Genomic DNA, 24,484 nt, shown 5'->3' on the forward strand with positions numbered 1-24,484 from the left:
AGGAAATGGCAAAAGGGCACATGAAAAAATGCTACTTCATTGGCTATTAGGGAAATGCAAATCAAAACCACAATGAGAAAAAAAAAAAAAACCACAATAAGCTATGATCTGACACTCACTAGAATGGCCATCATCAAAAAATAAAAATAAAAAACATAAAACTACAATGCTGTAGAGGATGTGGAGAAAGAGACACACTTATCCACTGTTGGCAAGAATGTAAAATGCTACAACAGCCTGTGGAAGGCAGTTTGGTGGTTCCTCAGGAAGCTAAGTATAGAATTGCCATATGATCCAGCAATCTGATTACTAGGAATATATTCAGAGGAACTGAAGGCAAGGACACAAAGGGACATTTGTTCATTGATGTTTATAGCAGCATTATTTACAATTGCCAAGAGATGGAAACAGACCAAATGTCCATCAATGAATGAGTGGCTAAGTAAGCTGTGGTATATACATGTGATGGAATATTATGCAGCTCTAAGACAGAATAATGTCAAGAAGCATGTAACAACATGGATGGACCTTGAGGACATCACGCTGAGTGAAATTAGCCAGAAACAAAAGGATAAACACTGTATGGTCTCATTAATATGAACTAACATTAATGAGTCAACTGTGAGAGCTGAAGTTAAGAACACAGGTTAGGGTGATAGAAATATGGTAGAAATTGGGCATTTGGTGCTGAAGGAATACAGATTGTGCAACAGGACTGATTGAAAAAAATCAGAAATGGATAGCACAATACTATTTGATTGTAGCACAATAATATACGTATTCTGAATGAAGCTGAATGTGAATATGATTGAAGGAGAAGGGCTGAGGGCATTTATGATACCAGAAGAAAAGATAGAGGATAAATACCGAGATGGTATAACTTAAGACTGCCTAGAGTGCACAATCATGGTGATTAAATGTACAAATAAAAAAATGTTTTTGCAGGAGGGAAAACAAATGAATGTCAGTATTGCAAGGTGTTGAAAATAAATGGTATACAGGAAAAAGTACAATCAATGCAAGCTAGGGTCTATAGTTAATAGTAACATTGTAATATGCTCCCACTGAATGTAACTAAGGTATCATGCCAAAACTAAATGTCGACAGGTGGGGTGCAGTGGGGAGGGGTTTAGATTCTTTGTGGAAGAAAAGGAAATGTCTTCATATAGATATGGTGAGAGAAGCATGTCTACATACTCGGATTGTATGATGTGTGAATAAAATTCCTTAAAAATGAATAGAGATGGTGCCTGCCCATGCCAAAAAAAAAAAGGACAGAGAAACAATTGCTAGAGAAAACGTGTTCACTGTCGGTAGGGAAGCTGAGAGGTGCAGCCCCTTGGACCCTTGGAGGGCAGTGTGATGGTTCCACAGGACACTAGGGCTGGGGTTGCCATATGATCCTGAAACCCTGTTCCTCAGTACATACCTGGAGGAACTGAGAGTGGGGACAAATGGACATTTGCACATTGGTGTTTATGGTGGCAGTGTTCAGATTCACAATAGATGGAGGTGACCTAAAGGCACAATAATTGAGGAATGGAAGGGGGAACTACAGTATATATGTACAGTGAACTACTGAGTGGTTCAAGAAGGAATGAAGATGTGAAGCATGCAACTAGGGGAATGTACATTAAAGATCATATGTTAAATGAAACGTCAGAAACGAATATTATCATACCTCACTCATATGGACTAACTATAATATAAAAACTCAAGTTGCTCAACTGAAGTTGAGAGTATGGGTTATCAGGTTGGTGCCTACTGTAAAGGGTTCTAGATTGTAAACTGTTGCAGCAGTCACATATATTCAGAAGCTGTAACTCTTATTTCTAAATTCTGAGATACTGAGTTGTTTGTATATAACCTGGTCATTCACAGAAACTCCGGGCATTTAGGTGACACCCGAGACTCAAAGTCAGAGCTCTGGAGCTGTGAAAGCCAGCAGTACTCCATGCAGAAACTGTTTAAAAAGTTGAAAATGGGATCAGACTTCGACTGGAGATATAAAAGAAGATGATCTAAATAGGACAAAGGTAGAGCAGAATATAGGGTAAGGATGATATTGTTTATATTTTAAAACTTCAACTTCTGTGTGAGACAAAAGGGAGAGATCTTTATTTGGTGCAAAATTTATATTTTGAGTAGTGCATTACCTAATTCAACTGTATGATCAGTTTAGTTGAACACTATAAGTACATGGAATCTTGAATAGGGTATGAGATTTTGTTGGTTTTTCCAGGTTAGTGTGATGCTCTGATATACGAATTTGGGCAGTGAATAAAGAAGTATTTACAAAGTCCCTTTGTGGGACTGGAGAGAAAGAAGGTAATATACACCTTCTCCATGTGGAGAATTTCTAATATTCTTGCAAGCAGTGGGGACAACCAAATCAATAGGCTGAGCCCTCAATCTTGGGTTTCACTCCTATGAAACATTTCTGCAGAGGATAGAGTAAGTCTACTTACAATTATACCTGAGAGTCACCTCCAGAGAACCTCTTTTGTTGCTCAGATGGTGACCTCTCTCCCTAAGCCAACTTGACAGGTGAGCCCACCACCCTCCCTCCTACATGGGACATGACTCCCAGGGGTATAAATCTCCCTGGCAATGTGAGAAAGAAAGCCCAGGATAAGTCGGGACCTGGCATCATGGGATCGAGAAAGCCTTCTTGACCTAAAGGGGGATGAGAGAAATTAGACAGAACAAAGTTTTAGTGGCTGAGAGATTTCAAACAGAGTCAGGAGGTTACCCTGGAGATTATTTTTATTCATTATATAGATATCCCTTTTTAGTTAATGGTGTATTGGAGTGCTTGGAGGGAAGTACCTGAAACTGTTAAGCTGTATTCTAGTAGACTTCATTCTTGAAGACAATTGTATAAATATATAACTTTTACAATATGACCATGTGATTGTGAAAATCTTGTGTCTGATGCTCATTTTATCCAGGGTATGGACAGATGAGTAAAAAAAATAAGGATAAAAAATAAATAAAATAATAGAAGGAGAGGGTAGTTCAGTGGTAGAATTCTCGCCTGTCAATTCTACCTGGGTTTGATTCCCGGCCCATGCACTTCCCACACCAACAAACAAAGAAACCAAAAACAAACAAACAAACAAACAAAAAATTCAACAAGTGATGCTACAATAACGTGCTACTCACATGGAAAAGAGAAGGAACTGTGACCCCGCCATACAGTGTTCAAATAATAATAATAATAACAGAAGGGAATAAAGGGTAAAAAAATTGAGTAGATAGAATTACTAGTGGTCAATGAGAGGGAGTGGTATGACGTATGAATATATGAGTTTTTTTTCTTTTTTCTTTTTCTTTCTCTTTCTGGAGTGATGCAAATGTTCCAAATAATGATCGTGGTAATGAAGACACAACTATGTGATGATATCATGAGCCATTGATTGTATACCACGTATGGACTGTATGTCCATACACTATACTAGTGTGAAGATATGTCAATAAAAATATTTTTTTTAGAAAAAGGACATTCCTAAATTGAGGTACAGAATTCAATCTACTGTAGGCACTGTTCTAGTTTGCTAGCTACTGGAATGCAATATACCAGAAACGGAATGGGTTTTAAAAGGGGAATTTAATAAGTTGCTAGTTTATAGTTCTAAGATCGAGAAAATGTCCCAATTAAAACAAGTCTACAGAAATGTCCAATCAAAGGCATCCAGGAAAAGATACCTTGGTTCAAGAAGGCTGATGAAATTCAGGGTTTCTCTCTCAAGTAGAAGGGCACATGGCGAACACAGTCGGGGCATATCTCTCAGCTGGAAGGGCACATGGCTAGCACAGCATCATCTGCTAGCTTTCTCTCCTGGCTTCGGGTTTCATGAAGCTCCCTGGGAGGCATTTTCCTTCTTCATCTCCAAAGTTCGCTGACTCATGGACTCTCTGCTTCATGGTGCTGCAGCATTCTCTGCTCTCTCCGAATCTCTCATTCTCCAAAATGTTTCCTCTTTCATAGGACTTCAGAAACTAATCAAGACCCACCCAAATGGGTGGATACACACCTTCCCTAATCCAGTTTAACAACCTCTATTGATTGGGAGACATCTCCAGGGTGATGATATCTCCATCATCTAATACTGTTTGAATCTAATTACAGATTCAAACATACAGTATTCAGTAGGGATTATTCTGCCATTACGAAATGGGATTTTGATTAAAATATAGCTTTTCTAGGGGACATATATCCTTTCAAACCAGCACAGGCACCATTCTCAGATTTGAGTGCTGTAGCCCTGGGAGAAAGAATCCAGCAAAACTGAGAGTGGGGGGTAAGAGCGTTTTCTACCATCCAGAATTTCTCCGGCTTCCTGGCACTGAATTGAATAGTTTTGGGTGAGCAGAGGTGAGTAAGAACCCAGGAAAAGTCTAGGAGAGCAATTATCATATTTTTTGTTGGGAGAAGAGGTGTTTTCAAACTTGGAGTTGTCTCCACCAACTCCCTCACCCCCCCAGACAGCGCCCTGCTCTCATGTGGGCCCCTTTCCAGTGTCATCCAGTGACCAACCAGGAAAAGGGCTCAGTGAATCAGGCCCAAAGGACAAAGGGAAGCTGGAGAAAGAGAGCAAGAAGGCCCTTTCTAAGGATGCTCAGACTAGCACAGGCCCCCCAAAATCCCCCGAATATCAAGATGTCTAGTCAGGCTTGCATAGATTTTTAGGGAAGCATCATTTCAAAAGGAAGAATTGTGTTCTAAAGGATATAATTTTTAAATTTTATTTCCATTCAAAGTATTAAATTCACATCAAAATATGTCACAAGAGTCAAATAGGTATGATAAAGAGATAGTGGAGCAATATTTCATTCTATATAAAATCATATTATCTAATTAATTTAATTTAAATGAATTTAATTCATAACTTAAATGTTATTCCTAATTACTTTTAAAGATACACTTGTCCTTTCACAATTTCCTGTATATTGATTGACAAGGATCAAATCCAATACCCTGGGCATATGCAAGTTAACCAAAGTCCAACTGAACCCTTAGCCCTGAGTATTTACAAGTGATGGAAACTACATTTGTGTACATTGTTAACAGAAAAGGATTTTTCTAGGCCCTTCCCATGTAAATATACATTTCATTTTTCATAAGCATACGTAAACACACATCCATGGAAAGGGAACGCAGCTCCCTTAAATGAATTTGTGCTATATCAAATGCATGAAATGTAAAATCTAAACTCATATCCACTGGTTTTTAAATCTTCCAATGTTTTGTTCATTCCTATAAGTTTGTAGTTTTGATTCTAAACAGACACATAGCCCTGTTCTTTCTTTTCCCTCTCTTTGCCAGGCTAATCCTGAAATTGTTCTGGAGAAAGAGGGCACTGAGGCTTCCCAGGCCCCTGCCCTAAGCGAGGAGGGTCCTTCTCAAACACCCTTCCATACAGGGCCAGAACTAGGACAGGCAAAGGGATTCCACTTCGGCAACTCAGACGACCATCTCTGGAAACCTGATCAAAGAAAGCAAAGGGTTAACTCCAGTGTAGGGCTGGGTTTCCAGGCCAGAGGACTTCCGTGGCAACATGTCCTAAAAGCAGTGGAGAAGAGTGAAGGGTGCTCAGGATTTACTTTCAGAAGACCCAGACCAGTTCCTGCTCTACTAGCAGAGGGACTTTGGACAAAATACAACAGATAATTCTATTGCACAAGATGATGAAAATCAAATAAGCTGACTTTAAAAAATGCTCTTTAAACTCATGAAACACTACACAAGGTGGTATTACTGAGTATAACAACTTTGCAACACAGCACACCCGAAAAATAACTTGTCAAAACATTATTCAGTGTATCTACCTTGGACTTTCACATCACGCAAATGAAGAGAACATTCATTGTCATCAACAGAAATCAATAGTTTTACATTTATTTTTCCTTTGCTCCCTTCTCCATGACCTTGAATCAATATCCATTTGTGCAGAAGAATGAACTTTCGGTTCTCTGCCCCAGCCTAAAGACAATCTAGAACTACACCTTGTGTTCCAAATCATAGTTTCCACATGTCTTCAAAGTATCACTTATAGGATGTGAACCACAATATTTCAAAACTGTCTCCTTATTTCCGATATTTCATTATGCCAACCCACACTCCATCTTTCAAAGAAATGCGTCATCCTAAAAACCTCTTACCTCATAATGTCTTTCAGGGGCAAGTTGACCCCCACTTAGGACAAGCTGAGGAAAGACATAACTCGTCCCAAATGTGCCACTAAGGGAGAATTCTTCAAATTTTGTAAAAGCTGACCCCACAGGCTCCCCACAAGTTCTCAAGTCAGTGGTTTGACATTTCAGTAAGATACATATCTAGGTAGGAAAAGAAAACAGAAATGGATAGAAAATATCAGAAGAAGGAAAATATAGATCTTTCATCAACTAAGCAACACTATTTCAAAGAACAAAGGAGTATTTATTAAGATGCCTCTTAAGCAGGTTTTTCAAACTGCAGCTCATAACCTATTAGTGAATATTGAAATCAATTTTGTTGATCAAACTGAGCACTTTTTTTTTAATGAAATCCAATGGAACAGACCAGCATTTTATGAATCAGAGAGCATTGCTCATAATGGTAGCTATTTCTCATTCTAATTTGAATGATTTCAAAAAATATTTGCTTCAGTGGAATTTCACTTTTTTAATTCCCTCACATATCTACTGCTGTAGGTCAAAATTTGAGTGTACCTCATAATTTGGACATAAGTTGAAAACAGTTTGAAAACCACTGCTTGAAGGAAGAAGAGGATGCACTGAATTTACAATGTTTTAAACTTGAACCTGGCCTGCCAGGAACTAGTCAGCCTGCTTTTTACGTTTTGTTTTTTATGGGGGGTGCATGGCCCAGGAATCGAACCCGGGTCTCCCACATGGAAGGTGAGCATTCTACCACTGAACCTCCCATGCACGCCCTGCTTTATGTTTTTAACTTTGCAGCTAAGAGAACTAATACTGTTCTTCTTAAGATGAAACAGATAAAGTGTTTTGGTGGGATGAGGGGTGATGGTGAGGATTGGTGACAAATGTAGTATGATACCAATTAACTGAATCCAGCACAATTTTGAAAGAAATGCAAGGATGCGCTAAAAGAAAAATGAATAGCGAAGCCATTCCAGTCTCTCTACCTGTAAGTAGTAGTGGCCTTCCACAGTGTGCAGTCCATCGAAAGCGCCTAGGGCAAACACCTCATCTACTCGCTTCTCAGACATCCTGTAACTTAAGTGACAGCACAGGTCTTTCTGGCAAATTGTGTAATTTCCTGTATTTTTCTTAAGCTGGGTGAAGGTGAACTTATCAAAATAAATCTCTCCCGAGAAGTCTGACTGTTCGGACAGGAATGGCTGGATGCCGCTGGCGTAGGCACTCCACTCAACTGTTTCCGGGTAGCTGGGCTCCCTGCGGGGCCGGGATCTCAGCTCCGCCAGCATGAGCTGGCCACTCTCCGTCTCCATGTCATAGTGGTACACCTGGACTGCGTCCGGGGTGTAGATCCCACTCCCTGGAGGAGACGTAAAAAAGCACAAATACTTGTTTCAAAATGTTTCCTGATCACAAAGGAGTAGAACTATTCCCAGGAGAAAGTAAATGTAAACTTATCAAAATAGAAGCATTTTCAAGATAATTGGGGAGATAGCCATCACATGGGCGTAAATTTCCATTGGCCACTCTGCACCCTCCATTCACGCTGAAGTTATCATTTGACTTGGATGACTTATTCATAACTTAAGCAACCCTTTAATTGAGCTACCTGGCAACAAACTAGAAAACTTTTCAAACATGAAGCATAAATTTAGCCCTCCACCAACCTTTTTAATTTATGTGTGTTTGGGATTCACCATCTGGATAAACAAATAACAAAGCAATCAAAAAGAGAGAACTTAACTTGCATTATCTTCAAGGTGAGTACTACTGTAAGGGACAGATTCTCAAAAGCTGATTACTCTAACACGCTCTCATCCCCTCAGCAGCAAGAATTATTTTCCATTATTAATAAAATGGGTGTTGGTTTGGTTGCGCCTTAGAGGCAGCTTTGAGTTTTTATGTGACTTGACGTCTCTCTAACTCCAACTTGCATTCACGTGAAGTTGAGATGATAATGTTGCCACTTTCTTCACTCACAGGGATTATGTTCTTTGAACAATGTTGGTGTAGAAATGGATGCTACTTCTTTTTAGACCAACATATCTTTTTTTTATTACTGTTGTTTTATAGAAAGTATTTTTTTTTTACAAAACAACGTACAAGCACATGCATTCTTAACATACAAACATTTCATACATGGTGTACAATCAATGGTTCACAATATCATTACAGAGTTGTATATTCGTCACCATGATCATTTTTAGAACATTTGCACCACTCCAGAAAAAGAAATAAAAACAAAAAACTCATACATACCATACCCCCTTACCTCTCCCTCTCATTGACCACTAGTATTTCCATCTACCCAATATATATGTATTTTTAATTTTAACATTTGTTCTTCCTATTATTTATTTATTTTTAATCCATATGTTTTACTCATCTGTCTCTACCATACATAAAAGGAGCATCAACACAAGGTTTTCACAATCACACAGTCACATTACAAAAGCTACATCATTATGCAATCATCTTCAAGAATCATGGCTACTGGAACACAGCTCTACAGTTTCAGGCACTTCCCTCTAGCTTCTCTAATACACCTTAAACAAAAAAGGGGATATTCAGATAATGTGTCAAAATAACCTCCTAGGACTCTGTTTGAAATCTCTGTCACTGACACTTTATTTTGTCTCATTTCTCTCTTCCCCCTTTTGGTTGAGAAGGTTTTCTCAATCCCTTGATGCTGAGTCCTAGCTCATTCTAGGATTTCTGTCCCATGTTGCCAGGGAGGTTTATACCCCTGGGAGTCATGTCCCATGTAGAGAGGGGGAGGGCAGTGAGTTTGCTTGCTGTGTTGGCTGAGAGAGAAAGAGGTCACATCTGAACAACAAAAGAGGTTCTCTGGGGGTGACTCTGAGGCCTAATTTTAAGTATTATTCTATCCTTTGAGGGGATAAGTTTCATATGAACAAATCCCAAGATTGAGGGTTCAGCCTATTGATTTGGGTGTCTCTACTGCTTGCAAGAATATCAGGAGGTATCCACATGGAGAAGTTGAATTTTCCCCCTTTTTCACTGTTCCCCCAAGGGCACTTTGCAAATACTTCTTTATTCACTGTTCAAATCACTCTGGGATTTTTCGGGACATCACTCTGGAAAAACCTACAAAATCCCATGCCCTATTCAAGGAATGGATGTTACTCTTGAGTTTGTGATATTAGAGTTAATAAAAGAAACTTGAAAGCAAAGCCTGGCTTGCAGAGCAGTGCAGGTGCCCCGAGGCTGGCATTACCTGTCATGTGCATGGAGGTGTGGTGGGTGTTGGCAGCAAGCAGGTTGACTCGCAGGGCCCTGGCCCATGCGGAATGGAAGGGAGCACTCAAGAGGAGAGGCAGCGTGTTGGACCAGGCTGTGGGGAAGACGACGCTGTCGACTTGAAGCTCATCCACCACCACCACCGCTGGGTCATGAGAAAAAATGTCAAAGCAAGTAAAGACGCCAAACTTTCCAAACGGAGTATCAAAAGTCACATGTTCCGAATCCTTGGGGAAATCAAACTGTACTTCAGATGCGAAAAGATTGTACTGTTGACCAAAATGAAAGAAGGAGAAAATTAGCCAGATAATTGTCCCCTAGATATGATTGAGTCCCATGGATCTTTTCCCCTGTGCATGCTAAAGTGGGTATTTAAAACTGTTACACATACATGAGTTTACATCTTACCCATTGGACCACTTTGTGCATGCATTTTCTTTCTGTGATATTTATTTCAAAACCTCATTTTTCTACAATCAATGGATAAAATCCCATCTCTAACTGATATTTAAAATGTGAAGATTTTGATATTAAAAACCACAGGTTGAAATTCTGAATCTTATAAATTGCAGATTGTTTTCCCCTTACTCTCTAAATATTCAATAGCACAGCCCAGGCAAAGGGTAATAAGTGATAAAAACTGACTTTATCTCCCTATGATCCTGCTAGGCTTATACAAGTGAAGGAAGTAGATTTAAAGTTTATGTAGACAATGTAAAAGCCAATATCGTAAATTGTAGGCCATCAGCAATTCTTTTGTTCAGCCCAATCATGACTCTCAAACTCCACCTGACCTGGGATCATGAGTACAACATACGTTTCGCTCAGGTTCTGATTTGGTCTGATGTGTGCATGTGTGTGTCCTGCCAACAGCCACTGCTGCTGCTGCTCTGCCTTCCATGCGGCATCCCGCTCCTTCTCTTCCCGTCCATGCAGGAGTTTGCATCCTGGGGAGTTTGGCTCAGGGCAGGGGCATGATGGCAGTCAAGAAGTGGGGAGGGTCTATGTGGGACATGACTCCCAGCAATGTAACCCCCCCTGGCAACATGGGACAGAAGGCCCAGGATGAGCTGGGACCTTGCATCAAGAGATTGAGAAAAACCTTCTTGACCAAAAGGAGGAAGAGAGATGTGAGACAAAATAAAATGTCAGTGGCTGAAAGATTTCCGAGTTGGGAGGTTTTCCTGGGGGTTATCCTGACGCATTATATGGTTATCCCCTTTTCAGTTTAAGTTGCGTTAGAGAGGCTGGAGGGAAGTGCCTGAACTGTTGAGCTGTATTCCAGTAGTCTTGTTTCTTGAAGATGATTGTATAATGATAGAGCTTTTATAATGTGACTGTGTGATCGTGAAAACCTTGTGTCTGATGCTCCTTTTAACTCGGGTATGGACAGACAAGTAAAAAATATGGATTAAAAAATAAACAAATAATAGGGGGAGCAAAGGTTAAAATAAAATTAGAAAGTTGGGAGGGAGGATTTCTCAGGATGCCTAGAGAGAACAAATACCTTCTTCTTTTAGATTTTGTCACTCTGAGAATGTGAGCTTTGGGTTGCTATAGCCATGTGACTTTTAAAAGGAGAATTAACCTGAGAAAAAAGCTGCCACAAAGGGCTGAGAAAGCCAGAGGAATAGGTGGTATTTTTCAAGCTTCTGGGGCAGACAGCACCTTAAACCAGGTCTTTCTATGATCTATTTTCAGGTACATAATAAAAAAATTTCCATGATTATTTAAGCCAGTTTCACGTGGGCTTTTCTATCATTGCCGTTAAACAAGTCCTAATGGAATTAAGTGGTAAATTAGTAAAATATTAACAAATTGGGCCAAAAAGCTGACTCAAATCAAATCATGAATGAAACCCAGCATTTTTCCTTACTATGTAGAGAATATTAAAATCTTTGTGAGACTACTATCACAGTCATTTTCATATTCAGCCATATTCTATTTTATTTCTAACCGAACTCAGAATGCTTACGTGGGATTGATGTAAATTAAATCCCTTTTCAAGTGGAATGTAGAAATTTCTACTGGAATGTAGAATTTGATAATTAAGAGATGCCTCCATAACAGTTCTCTCCTCAAAAATCAACAAACAAATGTACATACCACAGACAAACAAAAGGAGACACACATATTTAGCTAAGGCACAAGTGATTCTTACCTTGTGGTAGCGTGCCACCAGCCTGCCCTCGGAGTCAAACACCACATCAGTGTTGTATTGGTAACGACCATCACAGGGACACCAAGCGTCACTGGCATTGCAGGGCTTCTTGTCCCCAATATTTGCCACAACGTAGATAGAGTTGTTCCTGGCCAGGCAGCTGAGCCTTTCTTGTACTGGGGCATGACCAAACCTAATTCGGTAGATAGAGCCTTAAACTTACTCTACTTTGAGGATTTCTGAAATATGAAAGTGCTGCTTTATTTGCTTGTTTTCTATAACACAACAGCTCTAGAAGCAAACGGAAAACATGCAATAACTCATATGCAGTGGTGTTTGTATCTTTAAGAACTGTAACCTATTTTAATGTACCAGACTTCAGATTGCAGAGCAGCTAACAAGACTGAAGCACAGAAAAGATAGAAGAGAAAGGGGAGAAGGATAGGCAACACTTTTCTCTTGTAAAGGGATCCTAGGAAGATGGTAAATGAAGGACCTGAAATTTCAACAGTCTCTGCTAATGCAGAAGAACTCATCTATGGGTCAAGCAATAAATTTGCCAATGCAAGGAGGTGTGCTCAGAAACTACTTCTATAGAGAACACGAGAGCATGCTCTAGTGGGGATGTCAGTAAAAGCATTGCACTGTGCTTGCTCCGTTTCCTCATCTGTCCTTGTAACACAGTAACTTCCTTTCTACCTTAGAAGTGAGAAACCCTGAAATGCAGACTACAAAACTGCTTTTCAAAGTAACACCACATGCATCCACTAGGGATATTTCTCATAGAAATAAGAAAGGAATAAAGTGATAAAATAGGTAGGATGACAGCTGGCTTCAAATAGTTCTAATTTGAAAGAGATGAGTCTGGCATGTGAATGTACTACATAGGGCAGAACAGAGACCAGAGGAAGATACAGGGAGGCTGAGTTCAGCAGAAAAGAAGATTAAAAATTTAACAACCAGAACACTGTAAAAGTAGTGGATCCACTAGTCACTGGAATTTTCAAGTATAATATGTTGCGTCTTGGTACTGAGTTACCACGGGTAAATGGAATTGGCTATGTTTGGATTCCAGCCGTGTTAATTACCAAATCTTTTAATTCCAGCTATGCTAATTATCAATTATGAGAACTTAATCCTCCTTTTCTCTCATGTTTAAAATAGAAATAGTCATACTCACTACATAAAGTGAATGAGATAGCATGTCTAATACACCAGGCATAGTTCCTAGGATCAAGTAGGTATGCAATAAATAAATAGTGGCTATTATGGGTTTTGTAATTATAAAAAGACAATCCATGATACTGATGACTTTATAGATTCTAGAGGCCCTTCAGGTTCTCTCCCTGATCTCTTAGCCCCTCTGCAATTGATGTTGAGATAATCTTTGAATAGGAAGCACAGATTTATGGCCTATTATTTTATACTATTTCTTTTATTTTGCCTTCAGGCAAAACAGGCAATATTGTCAATATTCATATTCATTAAACCTTCAAAAAGTTCACCATGTACATTGCTTTATTTTTATTTTCATGTCTAAATAATTTAGGTACTTTAATATTTCCTATTAGTTCTTCCTGAAGAAAGCCCAAGGAAGCTAGGATGTGTCAGCATTCTAAATAGTAGTATTTAAATACACAAGGATGACCACATGTCCCACTGTCGTTGCCTTTAGGGATACATATTACTAGGAAAGAAACAAGAATTTCCTTAGCAATATTACCATTTATTGAATACTGGATTTCTCCTTTAACTTTTTTAATAACACGGGACTGAGAGCTTGTCATTGAACCCATGTTTGCCAAGACTCAAATGCTACATTTCATCAGTTACCAACCTTTCCAATTTAAAATAATCATCTAAGATCATCTAATTATCTAATAGAAGTATATTACTTACACACTTCTCTCAAGAGAGCCTGTTGTACCCATCCCAGGCAAATAGAATCTATTTCCGACATAAGCTACTTGATTTATCAAAAATAGTTGGGGGCGGGCCACGGTGGCTCAGCGGCAAGAACACTTGCCTGCCATGCCAGAGGACCCAGGTACCATTCCCCGTGCCTGCCCATGTATAAAAAAAAACCAAAAAAACAGTTGGCCTTCCTGTTCCGGGAAAAGCTTTATCAGCACATTAGTCAGAGTTATGTGGCATCTGTAAACACGGACCTTGCAACATTCAGAGACTATGTTTCCAAAGGGGGAAAACCCAGGACAAAGCTGGACTCACATGGCACAGCTCTCACGTGGTAGCCCTGGACTTTTGACTTTTAAATGATCAAAATTATTAAAGACCTTCTCTCATTTTGCACTGTAGATGAAGTTCTGAATGGCTGCACGTAAAATTTAAAAATTAGCAAATTAAATTACTCCTTAATACACCAGTTTTGCCATATAGAGGAATTACATGGGAAGTGTTTTAAAAGGAAAATAACTGCACCTAAAATAATCTATTTCTAAATCTTTTTCTATTTATTGCACAGACTTTCTTTAATAAAGGTATACCTAAACTACTGCTAGTAATAATTATTAGTAATAACAACTAAAATCTCTCAAAAGAACAAGCAAAAGAAACAATGCAGACCAGGTTCCAAGGGTCACAGTGACAGCTAACATTGGAGTGAGCTCTATAGTGTACAGATTCCAAATAATACTTCATTTGATACTCTTAATACTCTGTAAAGGAAAGAGAAGAGGGTAATTTATTATCCCTGTTTTACAGATAAACAGAGATGGCAAGCATTACATACCCCACATAACTCAGCCCCAGATGGTAGCACGCGGTCTCAGAAACAGCTCTTCCTTTTTCAAATCCCATGCGCTTTCCACTCATTGAACTCATTACATTATAAATGATAGTGATATCAAAGCTCTTTGGAGACAGAAATATTCCATCTCTTTCCCATTCTTGCAAAGGGGGTGGGTGGTCATGGATAAAACCAGTAGCCAGTGTTTGGTAACACAGCTCCTCGACATCACAACTTTCTTGCTTTGCTGAAATCCCATTAAACACATTTTTATTATACAATTTGTATATATGCATACTATTCTTTAAAGAAAACTACAACAAATAGCCAAGCAGTTTTTACCATCTCATGTCACCTATTAAAAAAGAGACAGGCCAGACGATGCACATTATGAAGTACCAGCGGTTCTAAGCTCATTGAAATAGACTGATTTCTTGCCAGCAAGATTGCTAGTCAAGTTAAGTGAATTTGTTATTGGTATTTTATAATAACCCAACCTTTTATTCAAACACCAAAGGCAATACCTCTCAGGGTCTCTACATGGAATCCAGTTCACACTTGGGTCTGGGATATCCTCCAGGTACGGGTAAATGGTCTCCCTTGTGAAGACCCAGCCATAAATTCCATCTTCTGGTGTCACAATGATATGTGCACCCTGCTCAAAACAAGCGGGAGAAAAGGAGTTTCTCATAAATTCCCGAAACTCCTTAACAACATCCCAACCAGTATGGAAACAGCAATACCTGTTTAGCTGCCAGCTTAATTGCTTTCTCCAAAACATCGATGTTCTTGTTCATTAGGAGCAAAGCCTCATCTTTTGAAGCAGGTGTTTCTGTTCCGTTTGGTAATATCACAGCATGCTCATACACTGCAGCAATGAAAGTGTCCAGAGCACCAACAGTCAGTACAGAGAAGGCAAAAATTGCCACGTATTTTGGAAAATATGATGTAATCATTGCTAAAATCTAGTGATCTTTAAAAAACAAACTCAGACTCTTAAATGCTGTATGACTGGAGAACTTTTATACTAAAGCCCTTCCAGCTACCAGCTACTTATATTTTCTCATGGCTACATTATGCAACATAGTATTGAGAGAGGATGTTGAGCAAGAAAATTGGCATCCAGAAGTAAGCACATAATTGAACTGGCTCAAGTATACAGTGCTCTTTTTGATCTTGTTTAAAGAATCAGTGGAATTAGTGAGCCAACGCTCCCCTCACCCCCAGTCAAAACACACTGGTAGGTAATTTGTTTCTCTTAATAAAATGTATTTTCCCAGTTAAGGCAATATTTCCATTAACAGGACCAATACCGAACTGTTTCTGAAGGCAGCCAACTTGTTGAGAAATTCTTATGTGTATGGCTATGACAGACATGGAACACAAAGTGTAAGCCCTACTTTTAACAGGGCTCACAAAATGGCAAAGGAGAGCAGATAAGTATGTACATGCTAAAGACTGGCCTCACATATTCATCACTGGTGACCCCTGAAGTATGCATATTAAAGGGTATTGGCAGACACCACAGTTGCTGCTTTCTCTTAGAAACACTGCCTAATCGACTAAAATATTGGAACTTCAGCTGAATGTTTTGTAAAAAGTAGATGGGTGGTAGCAAGGCCAATGATGGCGAGCACCGACTAGGCTGAGCCTCTGGGTCTCTCTAGATCCTGGCTGATGCTGCTTGGTTCATGTGCAGAAAACCTGAAGCCAAGGCCTCAAGGTCATGCAACTTCTTCATGTCTATGGAATCTACACATTTTTTAGTGAAAATCTCTTCCCTAAATACCTCTAACATTATATTACCCAAAAGCTAATTTTCAATGGGTTGTTTCCTTGTACCTTTGAAAAAGTTGAACGTTCTAAAGTAATATATTAAGGATAAATAAATATGTGATAGTTTCCCAGGATTACTTTAACAAATTTCCACAAACTGGTGTCTTCAAACAAGAGAAATTTATTCTCACACAGTTCGGGAGGCAGAATGTCTAAAATCAAGGAGTCAGCAAGACCAAGCCCCCTCTTAAACCTCTAGAAGAATCCCCCTTGCCTCTTCCAAATTCTGTTCAGGGAACAAACACAGTTCCCTGGCTCTGGCAGCTTCACTCCAATCTCTGCCTCCATCTTCATATGGCTATCTGCTTGGGTCTGTATTCCCATCTCTGTTTCCAAATGTCCCTCTTCTTATAAAGACAATAGTTATATTGGATTTAGGGCCCATTCAAATCCAGTATGACATCATGTAAGGACTCAAGACCCAGCCCTTGCCCCACCTCCATTTTAAGAGCAAATCATATAGCCATCTACATGACCAACACAGACGTTAAAAGTTAAATAATGTAAAAAAAAAAAAAAAAAACCCTCCCCAATAATCAAATCTCACAAGAGTCTGCGAAACTCCATTGTAACCAAATCTCATGAGACTGTTAAACTTCATAAGCTATTCCCTGGGCATCCCTCTCTTTCTCTTTTTCTCTCTTGGCTTTGGGTGGAGTCAGACATTCATCTCCCAACCAACTGCCGTTAGGGAAGATGTTCCTCCCTTCCATAAGTCCCTAATTAAACTCATGGGTAGTCTTTTGTCTAGCGTGTTCTTTGGTCTTGGGATGTGATGGCTAGAATATTTGTTGAGCCAGCCAGGAGACCAAAGAAACCCTGGCCATAGAAAGCATGCGTCTGGGGAAGGGGAACTCTGCAGGAGTAATTCCGGAGTGGCCTGCTTCCTTGGTCATCCATTTGCTTGACGGCCCTGCAGTCAGTTGGCTGTAGTGTGCAGTGCAGCCAGCTATGGCAGGCTGTCTTGAGGAAGACAGAGAAATTTGCAAGTCCACGGTGGCTATTGTAGCAGACTGTTTTAGAAACACAGAGAAATCAGCAGATTTGGAGCATGCATTAAATGAGAGGCTATGCCTTGTAGATAAGAGTTTTGAAATATTAGCATGCCAGTATGCTAGAGTAAGCTGACATGTCCTGACTTTCTCTGACTGGGATCCTGTAGATTCTTTATCTGATAATGAAAAGGAGAAAAAAGAAGAAATTTGGGAGAGAAAGGGTGGGGTGACAACTCCTTTGTATGCCATGTTTCCGATGGAAAGATGTAACTCTATTTCATTACATTAATGATGTCGTGTTAACCAGGAACACTTTTTCAGAAGCAAAAAAAAAGCCTTAGGTTCATTGCTATTGCATCTTATCATCTTACAGCCAGGGATAGACAATGGACGGTGGTCGACTGCAATGCCTTTGCTGCCTGGTCAAATTCTTAGGTATCATATGGTCAGAAAAGGTAAAATTTATTCCTTTTACAGTAATTGATAAGGTGCGATGTTTTCCTAAGCTGCAAATGCCAAAACAACTAATGGCTTTCTTGGGATTGTTACTTAGTTTCTCACTCAGCCCAAATGTTAAAACCTGTGTATGCTTTGATTAGGAAAAGCTATCCCTGGGAATGTGCTACCTCCCAGCAGGCTGCTTTTGGAAAAGCCAGATGGACCATCACACTGGCTCAGACTTTATGGGGGGAGAACAGATAGGCCTTGTGAATTAGAGATGGCCAGAACCAATATTGACTTTGTGCGGCTTGTGGCAAAGGCAAAAGACAAAGTAAGTTAAAAAAGCCAAACTGCAAGGCAGTCCCTTAGGAAAATAACTGGGTGCTGTCTATAATGTGGTACTGCAAGTTGAAGGACTGACTCAGAAATGCCCTGTGGTTTAAAAACAACCATCCCCATACAGGGGTGGATATAGGACATCATCACTAAGCCTCACTTTAGCAATGCGCAATTGCGCACATTAATGAAATGGAAAGCTTTTTTTGATATAGGGCAGCATTTTAAACAACAGCCCCATAAGCGCAAAAATGTATGATATCCTGAGACCAGTTTCCTATGTGGAAGAACAACGCTTGCCCATTCCTGCTGGTCCTCCCAAGGTGGCTGTTTCTGTGTGCACCTTTGAAGGATGTGGCCGTATACCTAAGTTTGCCTGGTATACTGGTGGATCAGTACACAGGCAGCCTGCCACCTGGACAGCATAATGTCCCTAGTTCAGACACTATATAATGGGGAACTGAGAGTATGCAAAACAGCCAACGGGCTGAATTAAGGGCCATATGGATGGTCATTGTTCATGAGCCAAGAGATATACATCAACTATTTGTGCTGACAACCGGGCAGTGTACGGGGTCATCCATCCTAGCCATATGGATGCCCATGTGGAAGTGAGAGCAATGGACTGGCGTCAGCCACCCCTTATTGGGAAAAAAGATGTAAGAAGACATATGGACTACCTGGCACAAGCAAAATGTAACCATGTTTCATGTCTCTGCCCATAACAGTGGTTCTTAATCGGACAATATTGAAGCAGATGCTTTAGCAGAAATTCATAGCTTAAAGCCAACATTACATGAGGCTGCTAAATGGCTGCATAAAAAGACAGGACATGAAGAGTACCAGCCTCTGGGGAGATTGGCACAGCAATTCCAGCTGCCCAGCACCAAACAACTGGAAGAAGTTTTGGATGCCTACCTCTCTTTTCTGCTGTGATACAAAAGAATGCTTCACATCAGCCTCAAGCAGATTCTGGTCACCAAGTGACAGGTAAATTATATTAGACCTCTTCCCTCACCCAGAAGTGCAAAATATACTTTAACAGCTATAAATATGGCTACTGGACTGTTACTGGCCTCCCCAGTAGGGAACGCTAACCGAAGAGTCACCTTACATAGCATAGACAAGCTCAGTGCGTTCTTCAAGGTCCTCACACATGTGGACAGTGATAGGGGATTCCCTTCACCAGACAACTAACCCAAGCCTAGGCTACTGAACATGACATCTAATGGACATTCCATTTGCCCTACAACCCCACAGCAGCAGGGTTAATTGGAAAGATAAATGGGCTTTTAAAGGAGCAGTTGAAAGATAAGCAATCTCTGCAGCAGTGGACTTGCTGCTTGTATGCAGCCCTCACCAGCGTCCATTCATGTGCTCCAAGCAGCTGCTCCCACCTCTGCTGAACTGGTAATAGCGGGACCCATGCAGGCACTGCACCACAACGAGGTAATGAATATAACTTACTCTTGGCTGTGCGACAAGCATTAGAAATTGGGGGAAATAAGATCAATTGTCGATAGTCCTGCCCAGCACAGTCATGTTAGTTGAGAGTCCTAGGTCTCTGGGGTATTAGGATTTAAGTATTAGACCACAGTTTATACACAAATGCCGAAAGTTGTATATGTAACCAACCCAGGACCCCCCCCACACCTCCATAACCCTAGGCACAGTATGTATGATTCTGTGGACACTTACTATGCTCAGGCTAACTATGGATTTTACTCCAAAAAGCTCCCTGCAATTGCAAGGGGGAAAAGTGTGGTATCTGTCTAATAATGGAAATTTAGCCTGTATTCTTTTTGCCCTTAGTGTCATAGCAAATACCTTCCTGCAACTGGCTTCCGCGGCAGCCTTCATGCACAGCAGATCTCATTGCTGAGTGTGCACTGAATTGCGACTGTCAGATGCCACCAGCCTGCCTTGGACTGTGACCCCTGTGAACTGGACTGCAGAGAATATCCTACTGACCTGGCAGAATTCAGCATTTCAGAAACTTCTGAAAGAAAATCTAAGACTGAAATGATAGGTTTTATTAATTATCAGTAGAATGATGTAATTCCCTTTCTTAGCCATGGTGGCCTCACTTTGTGGAGTTGTTATCTCTGTGTAGGGAGCTCCTAAAGTTCTATTGCCTCTTAGAGTGTTAATGAACGCAATGCCTGTCCTGTGGTCACTGCATTTCGGCTGTGTGGGAGTGGATTGTAAGGACCCAGTGTCCGTGCCCCACCCCCTCCTCCATTTTGAAAACAAGTTGCACTGCCACCTATGGGACCCGCACGGACATTAAGGGTCAAAGAATGTAAAAATCCCCCTTCCCTAGTAACCAAATCTCTAGTGTCTGCTGTAATTCTGTGTCTACTGAAACTCCGTTGTAACCAAATCTCGCGAGACTGTTAAACTTCATAAGGAGCTTCCTGGGCATGGCTCGCTCTTTTTCTCTCGTAGCTTTGGGTGGTGTGCAAACTTTTCTCTTAACTGGCAGCCATTGGAAAAATCTTCCTCTTGGCCTTAAGCCCCTAGACAAACTCATGGGTAATCTTCTGCCTAGAGTGTTCTTTGGTATTGGGGTTGTACTGGGCTAGAACACCTCATCTTAATTAATTACATCAGCCAAGACATTTTTTCCAAATAAAGTCATGTTCGCAAGTCCCAGGGGTTAGGACTTGAACATAACTTTTTTTGGGACACAAGTCAATGCACAACAGGTACCATCCTAACTTTGTCATTTATCCAACCTGAGTCTCTGACATCTTCCCCTCCCTCTGCTCTCACATCCTCTTCATCATAAAATTTCTTTTAAACCTGCCTTTCTATTCTGATTTATTATGCTAAGCCAGACTTCCACTTTCTAATTTAGCTCCATTTCCCACACAGTGGCTAAAGTTGGTCATTCCATACAACATCCCCAGATGAATTCTGCCTAAATTACCACTCCTATTATGCCACTTTGATGCCAAAGCAGTCAATGGTTCTCTATTATTTAAAACACTATTTACGCCCCAGCTCGCTGAGCTCTAGCCCGAGGAGAAGGGGGCAAGTGAGGAGGTCTCCACGCCATGGGCCCTACAAAGCAGACGGCTCGCAAGTCCACCGGAGGCGAAGCGCCCAGGGAGCAGCTGGCCACGAAGGCCCCGGCACAGGAGCACGCCCTCCAGTGGCGGGGTGAAGAAGCCCCACCGCTACAGGCCTGGTACTGTGGCACTCCGTGAAATTAGACGCTATCAGAAGTCCACTGAACTTCTGATTTGCAAACTTCCCTTCCAGCGTCTGGTGCAAGAAATTGCTCAGGACTTCAAAATAGATCTGTGCTTCCAGAGCGCAGCTCTTGGTGCTTTGCAGGAGGCAAGTGAGGCCTATCTGGTTGGCCTTTTTGAAGACACCAACCTGTGTGCTATCCGTGCCAAACATATAACAATTATGCCAAAAGACATCCAGCTAGCACGCCGCATCCGTGGAGAACCTGCTTAAGAATCCACCTTGATGGGAAACATCTCATTCTAAAAAAAAAAAAAAATTTTTTTTTCTCTTCCTGTTATTGGAAGTTCTGAACGTTAGATTTTTTTCTCCCCATGGGGTCAAAAGGTACCTAACTATATGACTGTGAATGGAAAAATAGGGGACAGAAATCAGGCATTGGCAGTTTTCCATTTTCATTTGTGTGTGAATTTTTAATATAAATGTGGGGACATAAAGCATTAATGTAAGTCAAAATGTTTCAGTGAACAAGTTTCAACAGTTCAACTTTATAACAATTATAAATAAACCTGTTAAATTTTTCTGGAAAAAAAAAAAAAACGCTATTTACCCAAGAGTAACCCATGCCCAACAGTGGTAAGCAAATTGATTTGGCAAGACAAGTGCACTTTATCTTAATAACTATGGATTAACTGTCATAATAATTAGCAAGATTTACAACTGTTTCATCAAGCCTATGGATAGTAGAGTTTAAAATGAGACTACATAAAAGATGTTTATTAATCAGAAACATAATAAGTAATAAATGGTGTATGGTTAATGCAAAAATCATGAAGATAATGAACTGATTGAATGAAATTTGGGAAATGTTGACCTTGTTCAAGTTTTCCTGCAACCTGAATTAAACATACTGCTCTGAATTTATTTCTACAACTTGCCTATATAGACTCATTATTCCAGCATAAAGATTCATTTTGTGTCCATCAAACACTGTGTGCATCACCTTATCTAGATCACTATCCACCCATCTCTCTCCGAAATACTCTCGCTTTCCATCACCTTAACGCCAGTTCCTTGTTGAGCCCAAATCCACCCCAGTCCTGTGTGATATTTCTGAACTCTCACAGCACATGTTTTCTGTGCTATTGACCGTCCCTCACTGCTTACTGTTGTTCTGTGTATGTTTTGTCTCCTTAAAGAGATGGAAAGGAATCTTGATCCCAAAACACTCACGTTTGTAGTTATCTAAGGATGTTACTACCTTACATGTGGCTGGAGCTTAATAACCGTACAAGTGATGAGTGGAAGAGTCCACCATCTGACTTTCAGTCTAGTCCGTATTTGAATATTGCTAATTTCTAGAACATTTTTTCTTGTGTTGAGCTGCAATTAACTTTGTGTGTCTTCTACAGTTTAAAACATTAACTCCAACCCCATTCAATATGACAGACTATTAAATAATTCAAAATGAGTTTTAAATTCTCTCTTAATTCTTATATCTTCAGACATATCGTCCTTACAATTTCCCTAAGGGCAGATTCTGTATCAAAATTCTCTATTGCATCTGCGGAATTTTGTGCAGTGCTCTGAAAATTGTCTGCTGATTTGTTACATTTAATTTCCTGGCCTAGTTTTGTATCAAACCCCCCTTGTTTGAATGTGAGTTGATTTCAAATATAAAGACTTTTCTTTTGGGGTTTAAATCTATGATTTTAGAGTCATTAATATTGGCTGTCTCTCCTGGAAGTCTTTCTAATCCTCATCTGATGTAGGGAAAGTGTTAGGTCTGGAAATTTGTGCATTTTTTATTTTGTTTTCTTTCATAACTCTAAGTCCCTTGATTTCAGTAACATTTTCCCATTAGCCTAAAATGTCTTTCTTCTCCCAGGTTCCAGGTACGTTCCTTGGGTCCTGACCCACAGGACCCTGTAACACATCAGACACAAATTCATTTTAGAAAAAATATCTGATGAGATAGGAACTGTGTCAGAGGATTATATTATTTTAAGGTGAGATTGAAGAAATCACTTTAAATTTCGTATTAAAATTCTAACTCTTGTCTTGGTTCTGAATAGAAGTAAAAGGAAATGCATGGGAATTCCCCTTCATTTCCCAGTCCTTAATTCTAGGCCATGTGCCAACTTTTGATTATGGTGAAATCAATAGAAACCAAGAATAAGCATTCAGTTGCCAAATGTTGTTTATAAAACCTTTGCTCTATAAGTGTAAAAAAAAACAGGACTGAAAGTGTAAGTTATTTGAAGTATTTGCATATAACCTTAATGACAGTTTATAATTTGAGGGAGATTAGGAAGTTTAGCATCTCAGGATTTGCATTAAAGAAATAATAATTCTGCTTTTAAATATGCCAGAGACAAGTTGTAAAGTGGGGTGGTCCTCCCCAAGTCTGGATTTCCATTATTCATCATAAAACTTTCCATTCCCATTATCAGGGTCCTGTTTCTGTGGCCATGAATTGCTCTCACAGGCTGTCCATTGGTCATTCTGACCCCTCTCCCTTCTTGCGATCAATACTGAAAACCATTAAATTTCTCTAACCATTGCTTCCATTAATCAAGTCCTTCCTATATGTATATTGAATTGAGATAGATGATTAGGGCTGTTTCACTCATGGTCCTTGTGGTTTCTTGGAACTATGTACCCCAGAAAAGCATGTTGTTAATCTTAATCCATTCCTGTGGATGTGAACCCATTTTAAAAAGGACCTTTTGATGAAGTTCTTTCAGTTAAAGTGTGGCCCAGTTGAATCAGGAAGGGTCTTACTACTATTACTAGAGGCCTTATAGAGAAGACCACAGAGAGAGAAACCACATAGACAGCCAGATGCTGGAAGTCAACGAATCTTGGAGGAGAAAGGAGAAGCTGCTGCCAATGGAAAAGCCAAGGAACCCCAAAGATTGCTGGCAAGCCAGAAGACACCAGCCCCAGAAGAAGGAAGCCTTCTAGACTTTGAAACTGTGAGCCAATAAACTCCTGTTGTTAAGACACCCATTGTATGGTATTTGTTTTAGCAGCCAGAAAATTAATGCAGTTTCATTTTACCTTCACTGTTCTTAGCTAAGATCCTTCTTCTTACTGTATTTTAACATGATCATTACCGCTCTGTCCTGGAATGATTCCTCAACAACTCCTGCCTCTCCAGCCTACTTCACATCTCTAGTCCTTGTTGATATTCTCTTCTCTGAACTCTTAATGCGCTTATGATCTCCACATCTTGTCAATTCTCCATCCATCCTTGATGGATGATCTTTTGCTATTCTTTATCTCCAACTACCTTGCCTCTGTGTCTCTCTCTTTGGCTCAAATTTCTCTCCTGAACTTTGG

At 40.1% G+C, this 24,484-nt stretch overlaps 1 protein-coding gene and 1 pseudogene across 2 annotated transcripts; one reads left to right on the forward strand and one right to left on the reverse strand.

Moving 5' to 3' along the window:
- Positions 1-3,573: 3,573 nt before the first annotated feature.
- On the reverse strand, positions 3,574-15,378 carry LOC143669315 (vascular non-inflammatory molecule 3-like). 2 transcript variants are annotated; one of them, XM_077144024.1, is made up of 7 exons: positions 15,077-15,188; positions 14,337-14,580; positions 11,588-11,780; positions 9,404-9,695; positions 7,152-7,525; positions 6,166-6,339; positions 3,574-5,489 (listed from the first exon to the last, which is right to left on the reverse strand). In XM_077144024.1, exons 2-7 carry the CDS (start codon positions 14,426-14,428, stop codon positions 5,331-5,333), a joined length of 1,284 nt encoding a protein of 427 aa, XP_077000139.1. In that variant the 5' UTR covers positions 14,429-14,580; positions 15,077-15,188; the 3' UTR covers positions 3,574-5,330. The 2 variants fall into 2 exon arrangements, with proteins under 2 accessions (XP_077000139.1, XP_077000138.1); XM_077144023.1 differs by lacking the exon at positions 14,337-14,580 and adding an exon at positions 14,858-14,988 and having other exon boundaries at positions 3,575-5,489; positions 15,077-15,378.
- A 5,622-nt stretch (positions 15,379-21,000) lies between these two features.
- Positions 21,001-21,419, forward strand: LOC143669047 (histone H3.3A-like; annotated as a pseudogene).
- Positions 21,420-24,484: the final 3,065 nt, after the last annotated feature.

The sequence above is a fragment of the Tamandua tetradactyla genome, chromosome 25 (assembly GCF_023851605.1).
Source record: "Tamandua tetradactyla isolate mTamTet1 chromosome 25, mTamTet1.pri, whole genome shotgun sequence".
Classification (NCBI taxonomy): Eukaryota; Metazoa; Chordata; class Mammalia; order Pilosa; family Myrmecophagidae; genus Tamandua; species Tamandua tetradactyla.